Source organism: Mytilus californianus, unplaced genomic scaffold (assembly GCF_021869535.1).
Source record: "Mytilus californianus isolate M0D057914Y unplaced genomic scaffold, xbMytCali1.0.p SCAF_14, whole genome shotgun sequence".
NCBI classification, from domain to species: Eukaryota; Metazoa; Mollusca; class Bivalvia; order Mytilida; family Mytilidae; genus Mytilus; species Mytilus californianus.
In genome coordinates, this window is record NW_026262626.1 from 1,304,062 (window position 1) to 1,331,500 (window position 27,439).

A 27,439-nucleotide genomic window follows, 5' to 3' on the forward strand; every position below is an offset into this window, starting at 1 on the left:
CATGTTTTTCATGACAAAGGATAGACGAGACTGTTACCGGTATAAACAACACACACATTGGAAAATTCAAAAGCACAGAGAACAATACTTACAACAAAGCAAAAGCAACACAAACCCCTTTTAAAAAATAAGGGGTAATCTCAGGTGCTCCGGGAGGGTAAGTTACTGGTGAACCCTCAAAAAGAAAACAAATAATACAGAAAAAACTGAGGCAAACAAAACAATCACATGATTGCGTATTAAATTTGATGTGGAACACATGATTTGTTACTTACATCTTGTGGATTGTAAAATTCTAACATTACTGTTCCGGATAACAACAAGAACTATTTCTACTGTAAATTTATGAATCACATTGCCTGGGATCCTGGTCCACTGCTAGCTACGTCAGTATATAGACTCCTGGTAGAGATTGGACCAGGATCCCAGGTACAGGTAAGGAATTCCATGGTCCATAACTATGGCGGAGTAGCTTTATCTTGTATCTCGCTGGGGATCTGTATTTCTTCGAAAATAATAAATGGAATCATGGGTAGATATATTATCTTTTCAATAGATAAGTGTTAAATTTTCATATTAGTGTTATCAAAAGTTTCCCTAAAAGTTCAGTTCAACTGCAGATTGAAATTGTACACTTAGTCTGAAATTTTTTTTATCACCTTTTCTTATTGCACAATTGGTATTTGTTATATAGCTTATGGCTTATTCTATAGGGTAAAATTCATAAATTATTTCTACTAAGAATGCATGTATTTAGAAAATATTTGACCATCAAAGTTTGTTACTGATTAAAGATAGTTCTGAAAGAAGCTCCTTGGATTTATAAATGTTTTTCAAAATTTTCGAATTCCATATTTGACTGCTCCATGTATACTTGACTTGTACTGTTCCATTGTTATTGTCTTATTTCAATAATAAAATACTGTTTGAACTAAAGAAGCTCCACTAAAGTAAGGGGACATTGTGATCTGAGAACTCCCCTTATATAGACGATTGCAGTCTAGCTTCTGGTAACAATTGATTAAATAATCCACGGAGGAAGCACGAACAATAAGAAAGATATGATGTTGTAGTAAATACCAAAAATAATATGCATTTCCTTAAGCCAAAGGATTGTGTCTATTTAGAGTTTTTATAATTATTGTTATTTCTTCTCAGAGACCTTTTGTTTTTTGTTTTTGTTGGGGGGGAAATTTGAGTTTCTGTTAAAATGCGCCCCCCCCCCCCCCCCAAAAAAAAAAAAAAAAAACCAAACAAACAAACAAAAACAAACAAACTTAAACTTAAAAAAAAACAAGAAAAACCCCAACAACTATAGTAATATATTAAGCACTAATTAAGTGTTAAAATGTACTAAGATATCAGAACTAATGTAATAGCGCGGGGTATCAGGTGTTTTATCTTCTGAATCGATGACAGTTTAAAACCCTCAAGGTGTTATGATACATGTATCAATTTATCAAAGCCCAATATGCTGCGATCGAATAATCTGTTTGGTTAACCGCCATACAATCGTAACGTAACGCCCAAAGCCTGAAATTAAAAAGCCAGAAGCCGTAAAAGTGCATGTATACTTCAATTATTAAGCAGATTCAAACAAAATAGACACAGACGTCACGTTTAATCTTTTCATGAAGAGCTGGCACCTTGGTTTTGCAAATATAATTAAATAATTCCACCTTTTAATCAAAATATAAGTGACAAACCTTTACCAGTACCCAAGTATTGAGAATTGATGCGCACTATAACCAACAGTCCATAATCAGTTGTCCCTGACATCGGCCAAGTGGTAGTTAATCAAAGTCAAGCATATAGAATTTGCTGTATTCAATTAGTGTTATCTAGGTTAAACGTAATCGCGTTTCGCAAATACTAAAGTTTGAAAGGTCAAAGATATGTCAATACTCAAAGATCACTGTACTCAAAGTAAAAAGATTAATCAACATTAATCTTTAATTTGTCTGAGCGATGATTAAGAGCCTAATTAGGTTTTGAACATAATGAAAGAATGACAAGAACCAAACGTGGCAATTAAAAATCATAAGCCAAATAAAAACAAACAGCACCATGGTGAAATACAAAAACGACGAAATGAACAATAACAGTCCACAAAACACTAAATGAAAAAAACTAAATAATTAGCATGACTATTCCAACCAACAAAGGTGTGGGGGAGGGAGGAGCTCACAAAAGATAAGCAGTTCCTGCCTGATGAATTTGTCATTTAGATATTGATATAAATAAACCTACAAACTGTTCGTAACAGTGCTCATGTACTTTCTATTATGTCTTATGTATGAGACACATCTGACTTATACGTAAAATGACCATTGAATTAATGCAATCCAAAACCATATGAATCTAAAGGAAGTGAGTCTGAAGGCAGAGCAGGCGCTATGCATATATACACCTATATGGTTCAAATAGTGAAAAGGATGCTGTAGATTATATTTTATACCTTCAAGCATATTTAAGCATAATATAAGTCCAAATGTAGATGTCAACTTCCTGATATACTTGTTTTGTTTGGTGTTAGGTTAACTATATCAGAATCACGTTTTTAATGCATGGACAACTTTATATCATACTATTTTGACAATATACCAACATTTTTAATGAACTAAAAATATTCTCTAATTTCGAAATTTATTCCGCATGCTTGGTGCTCAAACCCGAATATAATTGGAAATCGGAAATGACCATTGAAATAAAAACCACAAAAATCGAACCCCCGAAAAATGTACCTCTAAAACCCGCTAATGGGCAACCTAGATGCGAAAAGATTGCCTGAAAATTTAACAAAATTTATATCTTTTCGTTCACTGAAAAATTCTAATATATAGATTTACATGCAAAAAAAATCGATATACCGGTATGGTCATACTCTTAGGACCTTGCAGTCCAGTAGCATTGAAACTAATCAAGTATACGTAATAATAAACAACCATATCGAAAATATGTTTCCTGTACACTGAACAACTTAATTTGATATCCATGTTCATATATTATGATGATACATGAATATGTATTGAGAAAATTATGCATGCAATGCTTAAGCTTATAAATACATAAGATATTTCATTGAGTAAAAACTGCAGGCATACCAACAGATGGCAAACTATTAGGCGGTAACAAACGTAAATGTTATTAATTGCACATTTTATAACCTGAAAGTTTTTATTTAAATTTTCTAAAGTGGTACGGAGCAGTTCGTTCAATTACAGTTATCGGCAAAATATTTTAATAATAAATTATAAACATCACCCGTTCTAAATTTTGCCCGTTAATTAATAATTTATCGCGGTATCAGGTGTTGAGTAAGATAAATCAATTCTCAATTACGTGTTAGGCTCTTCAGATACAACTTGATAATATGATGGATAAATGTATTCTTAAAAGCTACAATGCAATTAAAATGTGCGAATATTACAAAAATATAATCCTAGAAGATACATGCAAAGTCATGCACAACAAAAAAGATTGAAAAAATTTAGGGAAAACAGTTTTTTCTTATTTTCGAATATTACTAAATTACAAGACACCAAAATTAAGTTGATGCATCATATGCACATTGAGAAGGTTACGGTTAGGGGGTTAGAGGTACATTGTAAAAGGGTCAGGGAATAGGGTTAAGGTTGGCTAGGGTTAGGGTTAGGTGTATGTGCTTCTTTTCAGTAGTGTTTGAAAGATTCGAACGCTGCATGAGAGGAGCAATGAAACATATTGATAAATCATTAAAAAGAGAGAGAAAATGTACCAGGGAACAATAAAAAATAAGTCGAAGAAAAACAGATAATACCATAATCAATTAGAAAACGGCGAAAAAAAAAGTGATCTCAGGTGCTCCGAAAGGGTCATCATACTGTTCATGTTACCCCTCTTAAAACCCGTTGATAGAAAATATATGGCAATAACACGGTAGGTATAGTGCCCGGCTAGGATCGTGGTTTTTCGAGTGAACCTGTCCATTTTTTTCGAGTGTAGATCGGGCTTTTTCGAGTGATAAAACTTGCGATCAGGTCAATTAACTGCTAATTCGTAATTATAATAGTTTTATTTTTATTCTTATTTTGAATACTATACATGTTTTGAGTAACAAAGAAGCACAATTTCCTTGTATTCAACCATTAAATTCGGTGTTTGTTATTGTCCGGGCTTTTTCGAGAGGAACTGTGAAACCGTCCGGGTTTTTAAACAAATGGTCCGGGTTTTTTAACGAAAATTTTAATAAGAAAAAAGTTATTTCTGACTTTAAAAAATGACTTTTCTAGTATATAAATGTAATTTAATGAATGAAAATATCATATATTCTCAATAAATTACCAAAACATATTACTACGATGATCAAAATTAACCTTTTTCAATTTAATGCAAGTTTTCTGTTCGGAAAACGTTCTACCACAACTTTCCAGTATTAAATTAGAAATTATTGGATCCTTTATAAAAAGGTCTTAAGAACATAGTGCAGGAGACTCATAATCTTTTCAACTTCGTTTTATGGTATTTTTGTTGTCACAGTTAATAATATTTTTCGTGGTGAACCCCGGAGTTTTTATACGGTACGTATTATGGTATACCGTTGTCCGTCCGTCGTCAACATGTCGGACAAAAATCAAAAACGCTGTAACCAATTTACATGAAACTTCGTTGAATTTTTTTTATCTATTGAGGTATCCTCCCTTTCGAATTCTATAAATTTTAGATTTTACGTTTTCGAGTTATAGGGTTTTATTAAACAAACTAGAGGCTCTAAAGACCCTGTGTCGCTCACCTTAGTCTATGTGCTGCAGTGCATATTAAACAATGGACACTCTTCTACATTAAAGACAAGAATATTATTCATGACAAAATTCTCTGTTTTGGTGATGGTGACTTTTTTGTAGATCTTACTTTACTGAACTTTCTTGCTGTTTACAGTTATTTCTATCTATAATGAACTTATTCCATAAGTATGTGAGGAGAAGATTTCTGTAAAAAAATGTTTGCGTTGCACATGATCCGCTATCCTTAACATTAAAATACAGTTATTAAGCTGCTCAGATTGTGATCTGTTCAACAGCAATTAAAACTCTAGACGTATATATCTGAGCATCACGGGACGACACAATGTAAAAGTTAACGGACGACGACGGACAACGACGGACGCCAAGTGATGAGAAAAGTTCACTTGACCCTTTAGGGCCAGGTGAGCTAAAATGGGGTGATTTTACAGTTTTCGGACAATATTCTTAAAGTGTTTTGAGGAGTTTTCATGAAACTTTGGTGACTGCTTTATATAGATTAAGGTTACCTCCCTTTTAGTTTTTTTATAAATTTTTGATATGACATTGAGAAATTATTTATAGGTTTCATAACGAGTGATAATAGATATCGCTTGATATCAACTCGAGTTATTTAATTTCAATATAATATTAAACGATGCTCTGGCGAGTTTGATATCAAGCGTATCATGCGCCCATGGCGCAGCTGTTTATTAAGAAACGGAGTAAGAAGCCTACTGGACAGCAGAGAAGAATCAGAAAAATGCATTTGTTTTTGTTAGATGTATTTCTATTTGTATCCATCTGATGAGTTAAGCCTTTTTTAACTGATTTTTATAATTCGTTCTTATGTTGTACTGTTACACCACTGTCCCAGGTTAGGGGGAGCGTTGGGATCCCGCTAACATGTTTAACCCCGCCACATTCAGTATGTATGTGCCTGTCCCAAGTCAGAAGCCTGTTATTCAGTGGTTGTCGTTTGTTGATGTGTACATATTTGTTTTTCGTTTATTTTTTTTACATAAATTAGGCCGTTAGCTTTCTCGTTTGAATTGTTTTACATTTGTCATTTCGAGGCCTTTTATAGCTGACTATGCGGTATGGGCTTTGCTCATTGTTGAAGGCGATACGGTGAGCTGTAGTTGTTAATTTTTGTGTCATTTGGTCTCTTGTGGAGAGTTGTCTTATTATCTTCTTTGTTTATATGTAATAAAAAATATTCTACTAAAAGACACTTTATCCGACCAGTTTTTATTCCCATTGACAATAACATCTGAATTAAATTTCATATATAGTTAACAATGAAATGAATAATTCATCAGCTTAATTCACTCTTTGTACGTACGTCTCAATCCAAATTGTCTATGCTTACATTAGATTGTTGACATCATGAATATATACTGTACATGTAATTTATTAGATGTGACAAACAACAATATATATAGATGGCTGATACTTGTTTATAAAGTCTAAGTGTTAGTACACCTTTATTAAACGGATGAATGCATTGGTTTCGTGCCTTAAAAAGTACATAATTTGAACCCTTTTTTATTGTTTTTAAACGTAAATACACTGACACACAACATTCTAAGCTATAGGAAATTTGTATAATCAGTCGATAAAACACGGACGCACTCGAAAAAGCCCGGACTGCTCTCGAAAAAACCCGAATTTTTGTAAAGTGTCTGTATATCTAAGGATATATGGATTCCATGTATGCATTTCCATCGACGTTTGCATTGGTATGTGTATAAAAATGGCTTTATTCTGTTTTTTGGAATAAAAGCATTGTAAGGCTAAATTTAACTTTTTGAACGAAAAATAATGTCGGATTGATAATATCTTTTTATCTCAAATACTTACACACCTTGTATATCCTTGTATATCAAACTCAAGCTTCTATATCACGTCTTTTCAGAAAGTAAGTCTGTTTGTTTACATTTTTTATCATATTCACTCGAAAAAAAGTGGTCACACTCGAAAAAACCCGATCAAATCACTCGAAAAACCACGATCCTAGCCGGACACTATACCTACCGTGAATAAGGTATCACACGACATAAAGGATTGGTGAATGTCTTTTAATGCATTCATCTCTACGATTTGGAATATAGAAAGCGTTTTGATAATTAATACAAGAAAAGAAAATGGTTATCGGGTACATAAAAGAAAAACAAAGGATATGGAGTATCCATCCATGACACAAAATCAGTACATGCACAGCAAAAACACACACAAAAAGCAAAGGAACAGCGCTTTAATTGCTGTTCTTCAGCTCAAAGTCGCAGTTAGGCCTTCAACACGGAGCAAAACAGACTTTCACCTCACTACAAGTTTAAGACGACCCCTAGCATGTAAAATTCACATTAGACTGTTATTCTGTTCTTTTTGTTTTCGTGCTCTGACTTTCTAAGCGTTTAGTCACGAGCGTACCATAAAATTATATTCCGGAAACACGTGATTTGCGCAATTAAATCATATCATATGGTTTTGAAATCAATATGAAAATCTTACAGCTGCATGGTTACCTCTTTAAACCTATACATGTATGATCATAAACACAGTCATCTGTTTTAACCTGGATCGGTAGAACGTACAAACGATCATCTCTTATAAGGTAGAATCAAGGGTTCAAAAAGTGATAGAATTGTTTCATACTTTCCCATTGTATTTTAAATCGTGTTATATCAAAAACATGAGAAAAAGGATAGGCCACCTAACTTTTTTTTAAAGCTACATGTTGTGCAAGATTTACCTGTTTTACAATGATGATACAGCCGTCGGTCGATAGAAAACGAAATGATTGATTTTTTGTTTTTGCAATATGAAAATACTTTTAGAAGACAAGCAATTCAATTGAGAAAACTCACAGCATAATTTATAACAAAACAATTTAAGAAAAACAAATATGACAGATATGAACCAACGACAACCAATGAATGAACTACAGGCTCCTGACAGGCACATATAGAATGTGGCGTGGTGAAACATGTTAGAAAGTCAATAACAACGTATAAAAAATTCATGCATCTACATTGTAAGACTAAAATATCAATCAGTACACATCTAACTTCCAAGTATAGATTTCGTGTAAAGACGTCATTAAGAATCAAAGAAAAACATGATCTTGAGCAATGCTAAAATATAGGTATTGGTTGCCCCTGTTGAATTGTTCTTCAATTTTGTTACTATAGTATTCAACGGTCTTTTATCATTTTATAGCTTACTTTATGGTATGGGTTTTGCTATTCGCAAGAGGCCGTGCGGTAACTTGCAGCTATTAACATCTTCGTGTTACCACGTCATTTGAAGGCCAGAGATGTGTAAATACGCTAAAATGTTAAGAGCAAAATGACACAAAAAAACAGACCTAACAGAAATTTATAGCCAAATTCATATATGGTAATCACTGAGGGAATTGGAATTAATATCTTAATAATTTCTTAATTTATAAACGGAGAATTAAAATGATAAATATTTAAGACAAAGTCAGTACCGGTGTGCTGAAAAGAAGTTTAAACATTTAACCAAGTTAGATAGATTCATTGTTTTAGTATAGCCTCACCACATACAATTACATATATTTACACAATAAAATATTCATACAGATAACAAGAAATATTACGTTATCATTGTATGTGCCAATCTTAAAATATTCATGAGAGACTGTACAAGTAATATTTAAATACAGTTCGATAATGTACATATTATAATTATATAATATATATTTGTTTAAGAATATAATTAAAATACAGCATAATTAATGATATAAAAAATATAGATATCAATATAAACATGACACCGGAGAAAAAAACTCTTATAATGTCTGTACAATCGGGGTTATATTAAACAGTAACCGATACAGCAACATTCTTTTTAAATCAACGTATCTGATATTATCGGCTTAACCCTTTGTTAAACAAATCGAGATATTGATCCATGATCAATTATTTTAAATTTCAAAACAATTAAAATTGCAACTATGCTAATACACGTCTGAGGACCTATTTGACCATTTATTTAACTAATAATGTTGATTGAAAACCAAACTACGGATGACGATGGATGATTTACATAACACTACCTGGTAGAATAGACTGCAAATATTTGTGATCGAACATTACAATGTCATATGGGAATTAGGGATTTAATTAAAATTGCGCTGTTTTGTGATATTTTCTTTATTTTTACAGGAGATAAATTGGAAATCGCGGAAACAGCATCATATTTCCCATGTGATAGATACCTGCTCATCTAGATTAAACAATTTACAAATGAATTTACAACGGTTTATCAGATGGAATCGGAATAAATTGCAGGCAGCTGGAGAAATTGATTTTCCTGTGTAAATATTGTTGGATAAAACTAAATGGTTTAGATATATATGTATATACCTTGATATAGAAGCAACCGCACTTGTACATTGTCGTTATTTTGTATAAAGTGTAATTTTCTGTAACATTTTTTCTGTGTGTTATTATTTTCATCATTTTTTTATTCGTGTTTGTGTCAACATAGAATCAGAATGATGATTACAGCTTGAAGCAATAAAAACGGTTTAATGTTACAAATTCAAAGACTGTCAAGCGTGAATGGCAAACCTTTTGTTTACCATTCAGACTAAACACTTCATTTTCATTTTCAAAAATACACCTGATTAAAATTTTGTGATACTGATTAATTAGCGATGTATAGCTGATGGCAACTTTATAGATGAGATTTGATTACTTGTACAAACACTCTGCCATTAAGATCCAATGCTTTCAAAGATACAGAGAATCATAATCGAGAGTCTGGGAGTAGAGAATGGTGTGACACAACACGGGCTCATTGTTAACACATTAAAATGAACGGATTTAAATAATTGCCAAGATAAACTTGTCTAGTTTATCTGGTAAAGATCCAAGTGGAATTATAAATTCTTGTGTGGATTTAATTGTCAATATTTTAACAATGGATAATATTGATGATGAATCGAGGAGGTACTTTGCATCAAAAACCGAAATGAAAGGAAACTATCGCACAAACACTAGAACTTCGCTTCTAGGAAAAGGAATACCAAACACGTTAAGGGTCCAAGAATATGAAGAGTCCGAATTTAACGAGAATAGTTATGGAAGTAGTGGAGAAACTAAACCATGCCTGGAAAAGGAGAATAAAATTAATTTTCCACTGTATAGAAGGCATCCAAAAACTTCCGTTCAAGCACAAGTGTATAATTTTCTGGAAAGACCGACGGGTTGGAAATGTTTCATATATCACTTTACAGTGTAAGTACTGTTTTATTTAACCCAAACCTCCTCCATTTATGTGGATTCTCCCAAAAGTATTTTCGTACTTTATTTTACAATGTACTTATATCAACTCCCCTCTAATGAGTTTTTGGTACTTTGTCTTAAAAACAGTTGTTTCTCTCCCAACCTGGTACATGTAGTCAATATTCACATGTAAACACTGGACTGCGTGAATTAGAATACCAGGCAAACAGGGCTTTAAATCAAAAGAGCTTAATCTAGCGCCAATATCTTTAATGGAGTATTCTGGTTCCATATTAAGCTTTCATTAAGAAATATCTCTATAATATACTATAATATATATATATATATATATATATTCGAATGAATCTAAAGATAATGCTGAATCAAAGATTAATAAAATAAAACTTGTGTCTTGTATTTTTGTAGGTAAAATAAAATGTACATATTAATATAAAACATGTAAATTAATATGAAAAAAAAAAACATTTTTGCGATCATTTTACTTCCTCTTTCTACATTTCTAAGCCTCAATATTCTTTTGTTAATGCTATTGAAGGCGTTACAATACCTGAACATCTGAACATAGACATACGGCTCCGGAATAATAGACTATAATGCTACAAAAAACTCTACTAGGAAGCTGAGGCTTAAATGACACTGCTTATAGAATCAAATATTCCAAGAACATTATTATAAAAATGTGAATGGTTGCATTATTCCGTTTTTGCATGTAGAATTTCATACATTTACTCAAGATTAAGTCATGTATCTTAGTCTATGTAGCAAAAATGTGTTGGTACTTAAAATGATTTAGTCCGTTTTGAATACAGAAGACTGCATCATGCTGGGAAAGGGGGTGGATGGGGGGTTAAAAAATAGTTAACATTTCATTTTAACAAATATAATACAACATGGTTTGTTTTGTTTTGTTTACTTTTGGTATTTTCCGCCTCTTTTTTGTATGACTTTTGCTCTGTTCTGTACCCAATAAAAGGTTTCACTGTACATCAAAATCATAAAATTTTAAATGTGTTTTAAATATTAAGATATTTCATCTGTCTTTGTAAAAATAGCAAAACATTTCAATCAACTGTGTGTTACCCTAAACATTTCAGTACTGATAGGAACTCAATAGTAATAAAGGCTATTTTGAAATAATTAAATTTTGGATGTAACACGTCATCTAATTGACTAAAAGTTTTTTGTCTATCGGCTCTTAGACATAATTTTCAACGTTTTTTTCATGATTTACTCCTTAAAAATGAAATTTAGAATTAAATTATAAGGAATGAATGTGATATTTTTTCTGTCTATTCGAAATAACCTCAAAAATGTGGTGCACACTTTTAAAAAACCCGCTACGCGATGTTAATTCTTTATGGACAAAAAAATATTACAGTAATTTCTTAAGGAGTTTATTGTAGTTCAAACCCAACTTTTCTCTCACAAACCCACCATAACATCTCTAAACTTCGTGAAAAATAACCATCTAGATCAATAAATTCATCCTCACTGAAAGAACTACATTTTTGTATTTCGAATTTGCAGCAATAATATTATTCATACTCATGACGTCATGTACATGTTTATACATGTTTAAACTTTTTGGTTACCATGATGATTATCTATGAAATAAGACTTATTATGCAAATTTTATTGAACATATATAGTTTAAATATGTTATGTGATTACATTATGTGTGCATGTCCAATATAAAAATAAGATTTGTATGCTTGCAAATAAAGGATGTTAACAATTGTACCGGTCACCGTAGGGCCTTCAACATTGAGCAAAAACATACCATATTGTGAGCTAAACAAGGCACGGCAGAATTCAAATTCAAAAAGAAAATCAACGGGCAGACCTTCACTTAAAACCATAAACGAAAAACAACTGTGACAGACAACATCCAACGACAATTATTGACTAACCGACTCCTGATCATGGATAATGTGGCGAAGTTTAACATGTTTGTGAGCGCTCACCCCTCTCTCTAACCTTTGACAAGTCTTGTATCTTGTCAATGGGTATCGCTTTATCTTTAAAGATTTTGTGTACATGGGAATCTGTGCCACTGAATTTCAAAAACAACTTCCCCCCAAGGGTGACTGGGGAATAGAAGTATGGTCACCATTGGTCTTCCTCCGACGGCAGTAAAACCCTTGCTAAAGTGGGGCGTCCGTTTGGCTGTGCGGGATGTACAAATTTGCAGCCACGTCCGGTCAGAATGGGGACGTTAAATCCGATGCCTCATGTAAAGAGAGTGCCACGCTCTTTGCACGTTAAGAACCCTTGCAACAACTCTTTGAGGGGTCCATATAAAATAAATATAGGTGACCTGTTGCAAGGCTTAATTTCTGTCCCTATCCAATACCTTCATTATCCGTGGCAGTCTAAATTTCCCTGACCTTAATCCCGGACGCCCCTATTACAGAACCTACCTATTGTATTTATTGTTAATTTGTTCTCGTCCTGAATATGCATGAAATATTTGCCACTGGACGTTAAGCAACCAACAATCAATCAATCAAAAACAACTTTTTCATAGAGGACACATGTCAATGGATATATGTCATGTAAACATAAAAATTATGGGGTAAAATAATGTACTAGTAGTTGTGCTTGTTTTTGAGATACAAGCATTTGAAAAAAATTGGATTGTGGTTGGGAAAAGATATCCTATATAGGACGATAACATGTTAATAAGATTAGGATATGAAACCTGCATTGTTTTATACCGACGCGATGAGTCAGATTTCAACATGATAGCTCACAAGGTAACAATCCACTGGGTGAAAACATGTCACGCTGCTTTGACACATTATCATGACTCCAAGCAGCATATACCATTCTTAAATATGTGATTTGAATCAGCCGGGGATCGAGTCCACGACCTCCCGCACGCTTTCTCAGAGCAGATTTTTTATCACTGGATGTAACATTAAATTACCAGGAGTAAGGATTATATTATTTGCTATTACTGACCAACTAATTGCACCTTCCGATAAAAATGTTAATTACCAGGAATATAAAAGTGTGTTTTTTTTTACAATCGATGCCTTAATGTACATTCATGAAACGCATTAAACCTGTCAATCTCCAATTAGTGTATTATATCGTTAGACGTTATTGAATTGTTGGAGCTTTTTATGTCCACTTCTATTTTTCATTTCTTGATGATTTTTCACAACACTAAGAAGGGTAAACCAGAACTATGCAGAATGCATGCTGAAACTGTGGCTTATACTACTTTTCCATATAATTACCCTACACCATTTTGATTTTGTTTGTTACCTTGATATGGAAAGCACTATACCTGCAGAAAGTTATAGATCAGACCTACTACATTGAAGTTATTTTGATATGTAGAAAAATATGTAGTCTCTCAGTGTCGATTGTAATGTTACGCGCTTAAATATCTGTTTAATACAAGTACAAAATGTAGTGTGACTGTATTTAATCCTTTTTTATTTGAAATTTGGGAGCAGCTTCTAATATATAATATCGATGGAACTGATGTCGGGCGTATCGTTCCTAGGAGGTCCGGATTTGAGCGATCCAGGCACATGTGTTGTGTCCACGTTCATGGGTTTCATATGTTTATCATGTTTTTGTTCATTCATTGATTTTATAGCACACTGGTTCATATCATAATCTTGACCTTGGCTGCAATGATATTTGTACCATATGTATCTTCTTTATTCTTCTGTGCCTGTAACAATCCGCATGGATCATCATTAAATCTGTCTGAATTCATTTTGTTTATACGCGCAAAAACCTATTTTGATCAGATTGTTATTCACAGAATTTTATTCTTAGATTAAGATAACCAGGAGGAAGGCTCTATATTTCTACCAGTAACTGCTTTATTGACTTAGTGGGAATAGCAATATTATCTTGTTTAGAACCGAAGCATTGTTATCCCTTCGTAAATGCATATAAAATGTCCATTCTTTGTAAATTGCTCTGAGGTTTATTTCAGCCCGTTATATATTTGTATCCTATGGCTAATTAATGTTTTGGTTAACATTTATTTACAATATGTAGAGATAACAGAAGTTCATCTTGCCATTGGTTATGCATTGAAATTGATACAGCGGTATTTGTAGACAGGCACGTCCTTCCGTTGCATTGAAGAATGAAAAAAGTACTTAGCCAGTACTGGTAATAATGCTATACTGAAACACTATTGAAATAAACAGTTACGGTTACTGTACTGAAACAGATCTGAGCAATCAGTTCTGAAAAAATCATAACTGAAACATTAATGAAAAAATATGTATTGAAACAGTACTGTAAAAAGACAGTACCAAAGTCATATAAAGTCTAACAAAATGTGTATGGTATAGGTGTTCAGTAAAGATTCAGTATAGTGTAAAAGTGAACAAGTGCATTGTAAATAAATTCCTTATCAGGGTTACGTTTTCACCACAATCTTATTTCTCTAACATTTCCAATCGCCATAGAAAAGCAATTAAGCCGTTCTTTCGGAAAGTTGTGGAGTAATAATATTTTGTTTGTAATCAAAGGCGTTTGTTATGTGTAACCTGATACAAACGGAATTTCAAAGAAATATCTGCGAGGAATACTAAATAAATTTGTATGGAAAAAGTCTGTAAACAAATGTCTACTAAAAGTAAAATATAGTTTTCTTCAGAATAGGGCTTTTACATCTTCACACGATCTGAAATGTCAGAAATATAAAAGCGTTTAATAAGTATTCATACGTGTTAATGTTTTAAAATATTTTTTTAAAGAAATATGTCCTTGATGAGAATTCAGAAGTCGTAAAGCAGTTAGCCTGCAGTCAATTCATGTCCTTTATAACAAATATGAACACCCTGAAAATTTAAATAATGATCTTAATCGATTAGATAGCAAAGTATGTTAAAATTATGGATAAAGGTTTTGGTGGGGTTCATGTTGCTCTTTAGTTTTCTATGTTGTGTTTTGTGGATTTGTTCGTCCTCATGTTGTTTTCATTATTTGCTATGGCGTTGACAGTTTTTCTTCCACTAGTTTTGATTGTCCCTTTGAATTGGTATATTTGCTTCTTCTTCATCTTTCAGGTGTAATACCACCAAATCATAGTACGTCACATCCGGTTGCATACGAAAATAGGTCGAAAAAAAATATTCCCTTGAATTTGACAGTTGTAGGTAATTGATCCTACATTTCATTGCAGTAAAACATTTCTGAGTCATAAACATATATCTTGGGTATTTCAAAGCACCATTATTTCTTTATTTGGGGTTTCTATAGAATATTTTGGAAACTTGAGGTTACATGGTTACTAAAGCTTGTACACAGGTTAAAAAAGGGGGAAAATTTGATTGGTTAACTTCCAGTGATGGTTATTTTCTTATATGCAATGAAATGTTATGTGAAATTTTTTCTACAGTACTGGACAGGATAAAACTTTACTCATGCCAAGTATTTCTTTATTTGAAACAAAGATAAATTCTGCACAATTTTTTGAAAAGTGCAAATTTAACAAAGACTAATAGGGGAAAATCAATGGTGGTATTACACCTAATATGGGAAGCTGTACATGCACCTTTGACCTTGTGAGTACTCTCATGTGTTAAAATTTCTTGCTATTTAAGTGAAATATTACAAATAATGAAATATTCTGAGTGGATTGAGTCTCCAAAATACATTTTATGAGAAAATTTCCTTGAAATAGGACTTTACCATGAATATTAGTTGACAGAACAAGCCATACTTAGAGTCTTGGGGAGCTTTTTCTCCTTATTTCTTATATTCTGCTATACTAGAAAATTTTTCCTAAGAAATACTTTAATAAATATATAGTTTTAAGTAAATGAAATTATTTTTAAAGCAGTAACAACAAATTATTCACCAAAAGAGAAGTTTTTTATATCCCTCTCTGGAACGCGGCGTAAATTTAAGTTTTACGCAAGGACTTATTGAAACCTCCTTGGAGACAGTAAACTTTTATACGGATAGTTCAAGCAGCTTGAATACTTCAATTAATCATTTATAATAACATTTCTATCATAAATGAGTGAAAGTTACCCCTAAATTTTTATTTATTGGCCTAAAAAGTAGAAATTTTGAGGAAATGAGAGGTATAAATGGACCAAAAGAGACTTTATAAGGAAGAATAAGAGGTCCATTAGTAGTATTTATCATCCTAAAGTCATCTTTTGTATCATATTCAACTGTTTGTAGGCAGATGAGATAAATATTTGATCATTTATTGGTCCACACTATATTCTATCATGATGCGGCTTGGTTTGAATTTTTCGAAGAAATTTTGCTCGAATCGCTGTAGATGTCGTCTTACATTATACTAGATTTTTCTCAAACTATTGAACTGATTATGACAAAACTTGACAGGAATGCTTGAAATAACCAGTATTACAAAGGAAAAAAGTCACATTCAGTTTATTCAACAAAAAAGTCTTCTTTAGGTGTAATACCACCAAATCATAGTACGTCACATCCGGTTGCATACGAAAATAGGTCGAAAAAAAATATTCCCTTGAATTTGACAGTTGTAGGTAATTGATCCTACATTTCATTGCAGTAAAACATTTCTGAGTCATAAACATATATCTTGGGTATTTCAAAGCACCATTATTTCTTTATTTGGGGTTTCTATAGAATATTTTGGAAACTTGAGGTTACATGGTTACTAAAGCTTGTACACAGGTTAAAAAAGGGGGAAAATTTGATTGGTTAACTTCCAGTGATGGTTATTTTCTTATATGCAATGAAATGTTATGTGAAATTTTTTCTACAGTACTGGACAGGATAAAACTTTACTCATGCCAAGTATTTCTTTATTTGAAACAAAGATAAATTCTGCACAATTTTTTGAAAAGTGCAAATTTAACAAAGACTAATAGGGGAAAATCAATGGTGGTATTACACCTTCAAACTGCTTGGAAACGTAACATGACTTAAATGTTGAGATCGGTTCAGATCAGTAAGCTTGTTTAGGTCAAAATCCACTTACAAATGTTAGAACTGTCGTAATAGCAAGGTATCCGGATGACAAATTAGAGGACCAGTCTAGCGGTATTTGCGTCATGGGGGTATAATAAGTGTCGTTGGGTTTGTGCTTCAATACTTTTAAAAAGTATGCTTTGCTTTGTCATTTATATAGAACACAGAATAAGGCAATTTTAGTCAATGATAATGTTACATGCATTTAAGTGTACGAGTCCGAAATAAACCCCATAGAGATATGCAGAGGATATTCAAATTTTTAAAGACGCGATGATGTGACAGCGGTATATTAAATAAGTTTTCAAAGAATTAATCTGCACCTGTTTGAAGTTAAAATATCAATTGATCCTCATTGATTCTACTGGTTTTCAGATAGTGCTCAGGTGTTTGCTGTATTCTTAATATTTACCCTAGAGTTGTTTGAATTCATATACAAATTAATATTGCAGTGAAATGCGCAAACAGATTTATTTTTTATTTTCATTTCTTAGAATTTTTTTTAGCATATGTATATCCAAATTAATCATACCATTCATAATGTGCATCATAAAATGAAACTTCTTTTTTTTTAGTTTTTAACTAATCATACAACATTAATTAACAACACTTATCTTCCATACAACAGCTAAATAATGTGATTTTTCTGAATCTAGGATTAATGTCAACACAAATGCCGTTTAATGGTACAATCGAAGGTCATCGGTATATTTACATAAGAAACGACAATTATACAATTGCAGTTTGTGGAGATTAGTTATAGGTCTGTCTGATAGTTATAGATACTAGGATAAATGATTGTATAAACACACTGCCTTTTAAAGGAATTACATGGACAATGACTGTATAAACACACTGCCTTTGCAAGGAACTACATTGAAAATGATATAAATCAAATCGATTGTGTTTATGTATTATGTGCTATTCGGGCTCTTAACAGGGCAGATATAGGTTCATGATCTTCACTAACATTTTATGTCGCCTGAGACGCCCGAATTACAATTATATTACACTGGTGTGTCCTGATTTCAACGTTAATTCTGATTCTGATCTTCGTTTTTGTTCACAAGATAGCTATGGGATCATATCCCGTATCAAGTTACCAATCCTATTTCACTCCAGTAGAATACGTTGATATTCTATAGGTGTAAAATGATAGCAATATTTGTACAAAACAGCACGTGTTGACAACTAATATTTTGTTTTTGTTTTATCGTGGCGTAAGGTTGCTGTCTTATGTAACATAATATGCAAATGTTATATGTTGATATATGTCTAACACTTTTTTGTTTAATTTTTTTTACAGCGAAATGAGAACCGATAATTTTTCCAAATGCAAACTATACATGTATTAAGGAATGTCTTTACAATGTGTTTGACATCGGTTTCGCTTTAATGCTAGCGAACAGTATGTGCAATATGCGGCATCATGGCTATATACACATGTAAATGTCGACAAATGGAACTTGTAAATGCATATAAAATACTTTGTAATGTTTTCTTAGAATTTAATCTAAAAAGGGAATAGCTTGGATATACAAATAAACTACATGTAGTTGATCTAGCTTGGATATTTAAATTTTATGCAATTTACGTCTAATATTCAACGTTGTGTGTATTTAAATTGCGTTTATGTACTATATATGTCCCTTAAATTTGATAGACCAGTTTAAGACTTGCAATATAATGACAAATATAATTAATGTTGTAAAACTGACAAAAATATCCTGGCCAACACTGGATTTTGTTATAAGTTGGATAATTATGAGTTAAATAGATCTTGAATTTGACTTGCATATACTAATTTAAAAATATTTTTTCACGTTTAAATTAATTTTTGGATTGCTGAGTTTAATGTCTGTATCACCAGGATAGAAGCTTTTATATTATAAGAAATTAATTTCGTAGACCAATTTATATTCCACTACATTTTTTTTTATTTCCGACAAATTGATTACTTTAATTGCTTCGGTAAATAGCTTTACCAAAAACATAAACAAAATGAAAATAAACACAAACTGCAAATAAGTTATATTAGTAATAACATCGCATGTAATTCTTATTCGTTCTTGTTGATGGAAATGTACTCGGTGTGAAAATCGAGTAGTATTCTGGTTTTGTCTAGTAATGTTCGTCCGTGTAAACGCTAGGTTACAAGATAGTCTTTTCCAACCAGTAACGTTATATATATGGCATATCTACTTGAAAAAAAACTTACGTCGGAAGCAAATATTACAGATTAACGGAAGTCTTAATGAAACTACTATGCAGAAAATGCAAACGAAGAGGTATATTATTAACTAGGAATAGATACAAAAAACCCAAACAAGCTCGAATGGTGAAGATGTTTTAAGTGCCAGTCTTTGTAAGAATCAGGCAATGAAATCTCTAGATACCTTTTGGTTAGAATGATAGCAAATTACGGTGTTAGCTCCCCTTAATTGTTCATTTCTAGTGCATTTCAACCAAATTATATTTTGAATTACCAGAACAGGAAAAGGAAACAAATATTATATTCGTGCACCATTATACATTGTGAATATAAATTAATGTAAACTTGAGCGGGTTTTGTTTGTCATGTTTTCACCACTGCCTGATTATGAGGCAGATTGGCACTTAATGTGTTAGTCTTTAAATGGAAAAACAAGATTCTGTGGAGATATCTTTTTCTCCACATGTTTTGCTGTATCAGTGTGGTTTCGCACTCGCTCTCTGGTCTTGCTTCAAAGACTATACCCTGTAATTCGAAATTTAAAAAAAAATTGACAACTGACATCCTTTAGGTAATAACAAGCATAAACTCAAAGTTTTGAATTGAAAAAAAGACAGACATATTGAAATCTGCTTGCGAATTCAAACTCTAATTTAGATAAGTCTTAGATATAAATATAAACAATAAAAATGAAAACAACACGTTATAAATTTCATGCGTCCGATGCGCTTTTCTGGATTTACCTTCATCAGGAACGCTAAAAGCCGAATATTTGAAAGCCAAGGATGTATAAGGACCGAAAACGTTGAAGAGCTATAAACCAAAAAGGACCTAAACATAACCAAATCCATCTAAGGCAAACTTTGCCTGAGGGAGTTGAAACCTTAGTTTTTTATAATTTCAAAATTTATAAACGGGCAACTTTAGAAAGTTTGTAATAAATCATGTCAGTACCGAAGTACTGACTACTGAGCTGATGATACCCTCGGGGACTGATAGTCCATCAGCAGAGGTATCGACTCAGTGCTGTAAAAAATGAAAACAACACGTTATAAATTTCATGTAACCTTATCAAATAAAATCTTTTGTAAGATGTTTATTTTCTAATCTTCATTTGAATCAGATTCGTTAAAGTAAATAAGTTGTTCTTATTTAAAGTTTCAAAATATTGCAAAAAGTGAAACCTTTCGGTAAAATTTGTCAATTGTGACCAGCGTTTGAAATTTTTATGACATCGACATTACTTTTTACCGCAAATGTCAGATATATTTATTTGTCAGTAAAATTCTTAAATTTTGAACTATTTCATTATTTTAAAGGCAGCATTATAATGGATCCTTTGAAATAATCGTTGATTTTCCTCTAGTGTTTACGAGCTTTCGATAATTCGAATAATGATTAAAATACACTGTACATGAAAATTCCATTTAAAAGCAGAAAAATACTCCAAGATTATTCTAACTTTATAGGACACAAATGAAAGATAAGATGTATAAGGAGACACATTAATTCTTGCGACTTAGAAGTAGCTATTTTTAAATACATGTATCTGTGTTATAGACCTTAAAAACTGACAATATTATGTAAGTTTTTAAAGCAATAATACAGAATAATAACAATATTGAACTTGGCATTAAACAAGACAACTGCACACTACAACGATTGTTTCAAGCTTGTGTAGCATAGCTATTATTATTACCATCAGAATCGACGACTAATTTTTGAAACAAATCTTTTGGGTTGCTTGGTGGAAATTGTTGATTGTTGATATTTTTTTTAAAATGGACGTATTTTTTAAATTAACGTCTTCGAGCACTGTGTCAGTGCTATAAATTGTTAATTTCAATTACAATTTTGACGTTGTTCAAGTTTGATAGTAATAGGCTGTTCATGCTTTCTATTATCCTCAGTCCTGTGATAGTATATTGAGTGATACCTAGTCTTGTCTTTGGACACAGAATTATCCTTATCTTACAATGATTATGTGGTTGGTTGTTTCAAATAAGACAAATTCTGTAGAAGATTCAATGTTATTAACCCAGTTTGATTCCGTTTTAAGCTAGTACTAAAACTGCTGTGGTTATAAAAATTTACATTAAGCTTGATCAGATCAATGTAGATAGAATAGTTAAAAATGACAACCCCAATTAGTAATGATCACAGAACAACACTGTTGCACGCGATTAGTTTATATGTGTTCACCAAAAATTCATGGTCATTTGATTTGTAAAAAAGAACAGTTAATCAGTCGTATGAAGTTACATAAAGTAATAATTGGAAGTTATGTAATGTTTGGCTAAAAGTCAATACTCCAATCTATATTATGATCATGAAGCTATTACAGATTTGTATGATATTACAAATTGCAAAGTGCATAATCGTAAATCAAACTACTTGTTGAGACAGAGATAATTGTGTTTTGTTCTATATGGGCGACATTAACTAGCTTATACGTATAAAAAAGGCATATGTTTTTACAATGCAGAATGAGATTGACGAGCAAATTATGACATGGTTTGTTTGATTTCTTTGCTTTTATTTTTCTGTAATCTGTAATAAGTTGATAATAAACTCTTCATAGATACCAGGATTAAAATTTTGTCAATGACGCTCGAATCAAAAAAGATAAAAAGGCCAAATAAAGAAGACATTGAAGAACATTTAGGACTTACAATTCCAAAAGGAATTGCCAATACAGCTAAAATAATCTATTCCTGGGGTAGAAAATCCTTTCGACAAATTCAATTTTTTGTTAACAGTTAATTAAAAGTTATGACCATATCAATAAATATTCATGTGAACACAGAAGTGCTGACTAGGATATTAGTATATACAGCCTAACTGCCAAGACAGTGTTTGTTCTCATTCTATGCGATTTATCCCTACCAATGTTTCGTAGTTGTGAACTTAACTTACAACAAAAGAGATCATTATTATTTCTCCTATGTAACTATTTCGATTTTTCAAATTTGTTGAAATTTCCATTTTATATCACAGATTGCCAGCTGTACCAGGCTCCCTATATTGATAGTTATCATTGATCCATGAGTAATTACGATATTAAAGGACTTGCGTCTCCTATCAGGTTTTCCTTGATAGAAGTTTCCTACTGAAAAGAAAGCTTTTGAATCTATGTTTCTTATGCAAAAATTGAAGTCATTCCTTTGATAGTTCTACGAACACCATCATGATTTGGATTAATGTTATGAAATATCTGTGCCACAGATGAATACTGTTATGCTTTAGTTGTTGTTCTGACTGACCTTTTTCGTGTGTACGATAGGATCAATGTCTTGGTCGTCCTTTTCCTAAGCATTGTTGATGGTTAAGTACGATCACGCTTAAAATAAGGAAAGATTCGTTATTATCAACGCCGATAAAACTCCAAAAGACTATATACCTTGTCTTGTAAATTATGGAGTAACAGGACAACTCATAACTTGTCAGTCTTATCTTATTTTACCCAACACGTCATCGTTGAGGGATAATCATCTGAGAAATCTCATGTAGTAGTGGAGTCGCCAATGGACTGTACTGTTACCATTGTTATTCTTGATATTCATTAACACCTTACCTGACAACATATCATCCAACACATGACTATTTCCCGATGATTGCATAGAACTAACGATGTTCTATAAAGTGGGGAAGATCTTGTTCATATACCATGCGACCAATATGTATCACTTATGGCACACAGTACGATCCGTATATACCAATTAGCTGGAGCTCTCTCTTTCTCTCTCTTTGTTATCTACCAAAAGAGATTTTCAACACCTTCTATTTCTGTCCTCCTACTGGCCCAGTAATTCAAATGATGGACTGGGGCTGTGCCGGTGAAGATTATTTCCTTAGTCCCGCCACGAAAACCGCATTGGTTCAGTCCAGATGAAAGAAAAACAAATGGGTATCCACCTTTTTATATTTTTTCACTTTTCTTCTTTATTTTACTTTTATACTTATTATCACAAGCTTAAATACTTTTGGGTTTATCTTTTAAACTCTTTCTTGTGCACAACGGTCATTGGTGAGGTTTGACAGTTCGACGTTTACTTGTTGAAGTATGTGATACCATTAACGATATTCATTTAACTGCAACAGATGCGCATTTTGACAATTAATGGTCTGCAGCGATGCTTGAGACTGACCACCAAATTTTAAAAAAGATAATATTCGTATGTTCATGCCAGTACCGATGTACCGGCTACTGGCTGGTGATCCTTTGGATAAACAGTCCCAACGGCAAAGGTATCGACACAGATTTGCATTTCGACAATTTACATCTGTTCAGTTCGGGCTCAAACTATTTTAAAGTCCTAAACCTAATACAAGTTGATAACACCAAAGAGATCCATAAGTTACGCCAAACTCCAACAATGATCAGAGCTATGCATTAGGAAGATACATTACTTAATTTATAATAATTTTGAAATTTTATAACAGCTAATAAAACACAATATCCGTATTTCCATGCCATTACCTAAGTACTGGCTCCCGGGCTGGTGATACCCTCAGTCATCGACCCAGTGGTAGTCATAACATTAGCGGTACTTACTGATCTTAACCAGATGCTCAATTCGACAATCAGTGTATCTTCAGAAATGCTCAAATCCGAACAATTTGAAAGTCCATACCCTAACACAATCGTTGTAGAGCTGTTAAAACCATAATAACCAAATCTGTCCTTTGTATTATTTGTTTATTCTTCTTCGTCTGTCATCTTTTTTTGGTGTTCCCGGTTGTGTTTTTTATCCACAAATTTTCCCTCTTTTGACACTTTGGTATTCCACTTTTCCAACAGACCACACGAAACCCAACCAATTTGGGAAAAGGTTAAATTTTTACATACGCAATATATGAAAAGGTATACATTTTCAAAATCATAATTATATGAAAAGGGTGGGGTAACAGAAACCCAGCGGCACCCCTAATCAATTAATTATTGAAGTGCCCCGCCCCCTCCCCCTCCCGAGCTTGAAAAACACATGTGTCGGAAGCAGATGTTACAGATTTACGCAAATCTACATTAAATTGCTGTGCAGAAAATGCAAATGAGAAGGTATATTACTAGGAATTGTGGCAAAAAAGATCGACAATTGAAATCGCTGAAGTGATTTCATAAGTCCGAAGATATTTAAAACTCCAAAACCTAACACAAGCTTTAAAGGACTGATAAAATATAAATAACCAAAAGTGAAGCCAAACCCGGACACTATACATCAGAGCTATACATAAAGAAGATGTGTTCCATAATTTAAATGATTTTGACATTTTACTTTAGCAAAACTACTAAAAAAAGCTGTATTTTCATGTATTACATGAATAGGTATGTGTCCATTGAAACATGGCATACTCTTTGTACTTAATATGTAAAAGCTGGAGACAATCCTTAGTTTTTCGACAAATTCAATGTTTTGTTAACAGTTAATTAAAAGTTATGACCATATCAATAATTATTCATGTGAACACAGAAGTGCTGACTAGGATATTAGTATATACAGCCTAACTGCCAAGACAGTGTTTTTTCTCATTCTATGCGATTTATCCCTACCAATGTTTCGTAGTTGTGAACTTAACTTACAACAAAAGAGATCATTATTATTTCTCCTATGTAACTATTTCGATTTTTTCAAAATTGAACTTTCCATTTTATGTCACATATTGCCAGCTGTACCAGGCTCCCTATATTGATATTCATCGTTCCTGATGAAGGTAAATCCAGAAAAGCGCTTCGGACGCATGCAATTATTAAACGTGTTGTTTTCAATTTTTTACATCACTGGGTCGATACCACTGCTGGTGGACTATCAGTCCCCGAGGGTATCATCAGCTCAGTAGTCAGTACTTCGGTACTGACATGATTTATAACAAACTTTTCTAAAATTGTCCGTTTATAAATTTTGAAATTATAAAGAAACTAAGGTTTTAACTCCCTCAGGCAAAGTTGACCTTAGATGGATTTGGCTATTTGTTTTAGGTATTTTTGTCATATCGCTCTTCAACCGTTTCGGTTCTTATACATCCCTCGGATTTCAAATGTTTGGCTTTGAGCGTTCCTGATGGAGGTAAATCCAGAAAAGCGCTTCGGACGCATGCAATTATTAAACGTGTTGTTTTCAATTTTTTGATAGTTATCATTGATCCTTGAGTAATTACGATATTACAGGACTTGCTGAGAAAGCTCATGTAGTAGTGGAGTCCCCAATGGACTGTACTGGAACCATTGTTATTCTTGATATTCATCAATACATTCCTGACATATATCATCCGACACATGACTATTTTCCGATGATTGCATATAACTAACGATGGGGGGAAGATCGTGTTCATATACCATGCGACCAATATCTATCACTAATGACACACAGTACGATCCATATATACCAATTAGCTGGAGCTCTCTTTTTCTCTTTCTTTGTTATCTATCAAAAGAGATTTTCAACACCTTCTATTTCTGTCCTCCTACTGGCCCAGTAATTCAAATGATGGACTGGGGCTGTGCCGGTGAAGATTATTTCCTTAGTCCCGCCACGAAAACCGCATTGGTTCAGTCCAGATGAAAGAAAAACAAATGGGTATCCACCTTTTTATATTTTTTCACTTTTCTTCTTTATTCTACTTTTATACTTATTATCACAAGCTTAAATACTTTTGGGTTTATCTTTTAAACTCTTTCTTGTGCACAACGGTCATTGGTGAGGTTTGACAGTTCGACGTTTACTTGTGGAAGTATGTGATACTATTAACGATATTCATTTAACTGCAACAGATGCGCATTTTGACAATTAATGGTCTGCAGTGATGCTTGAGACTGACCACCAAATTTAAAAAAGGATAATATTCGTATGTTCATGCCAGTACCGATGTACCGGCTACTGGCTGGTGACCCTTTGGATAAACAGTCCCGACGGCAAAGGTATCGACACAGATTTGCATTTCGACAATTTACATCTGTTCAGTTCGAGCTCAAACTATTTTAAAGTCCTAATCCTAATACAAGTTGATAACACCAAAGAGATCCATAAGTTACGCCAAACTCCAACAATGATCAGAGCTGTGCATTAGGAAGACACATTTCTTAATTTATAATAATTTTGAAATTTTATAACAGCTAATAAAAACACAATATCCGTATTTCCATGCCTTTACCGAAGTACTGGCTCCCGGGCTGGTGATACCCTCAGTCATCGACCCAGTGGTAGTCATAACATTAGCGGTACTTACTGATCTTAACCAAATGCACAATTCGACAATCAGTGTATCTTCAGAAATGCTCAAATCCGAACAATTTGAAAGTCCATACCCTAACACAATCGTTGTAGAGCTGTTAAAACCATAATAACCAAATCTGTTCTTTGTATTATTTGTTTATTTTTCTTCGTCTGTCATCTTTTTTGGTGTTCCCGGTTGTGTTTTTTTATCCACAAATTTTCCCTCTTTTGACACTTTGGTATTCCACTTTTCCAACAGACCACACGAAACCCAACCAATTTTGGAAAAGGTTAAATTTTTACATACGCAATATATGAAAAGGTATACATTTTCAAAATCATAATTATATGAAAAGGGTGGGGTAACAGAAACACAGCGGCACCCCTAATCAATTAATTATTGAAGTGCTCCACCCCCTCCCCCTCCCGAGCTTGAAAAACACATGTGTCGGAAGCAGATGTTACAGATTTACGCAAATCTGGATTAAATTGCTGTGCAGAAAATGCAAATGAGAAGGTATATTATTACTAGGAATTGTGGCAAAAAAAATCGACAATTGAAATCGCTGAAGTGATTATTAAGTCCGAAGATATTTAAAAGTCCAAAACCTAACACACGCTTTAAAGGACTGATAAAATATAATAACAAAAAGTGAAGGCAAACCCGGACACTATACATCAGAGCTATACATAAAGAAGATGTGTTCCATAATTTAAATGATTTTGACATTTTACTTCAGCAAAACTACTAAAAAAAAGCTGTATTTTCATGTATTACATGAATAGGTATGTGTCCATTGAATCATGGCATACTCTTTGTACTTATGTAAAAGCTGGGGACAAACATGAGGGATTTTACGCTTCTCACAACAAACGTTCGATAGTAAAAGTAAAAACAGATGAAGTATACCGACATTGAATCCAAGTGCAGATTTAAGTTAACTCTTCTTATAATTTTTTTGGAATCAGGGTGTCACCAGTGCTACAGAAAAATATGAATGTTGAATGCTCCATTGGTATCTT

The 27,439-nt window shown here is 32.8% G+C and overlaps 1 protein-coding gene across 2 annotated transcripts in view; it reads left to right on the forward strand.

Moving 5' to 3' along the window:
* The first annotated feature begins 8,780 nt into the window (after positions 1-8,780).
* LOC127723993 (potassium voltage-gated channel subfamily KQT member 1-like) overlaps positions 8,781-27,439 on the forward strand; it is a 115,375-nt gene continuing 96,716 nt past the window's right edge. The window contains exon 1 of one of the 2 annotated variants that reach the window (XM_052230703.1): positions 8,781-10,030. In XM_052230703.1, the coding sequence (XP_052086663.1) occupies positions 9,714-10,030 (317 nt within the window). In that variant the 5' untranslated portion in view covers positions 8,781-9,713. The remainder of the gene's footprint in view (positions 10,031-27,439) is intronic. The other variant, XM_052230702.1, reaches the window with a different exon arrangement.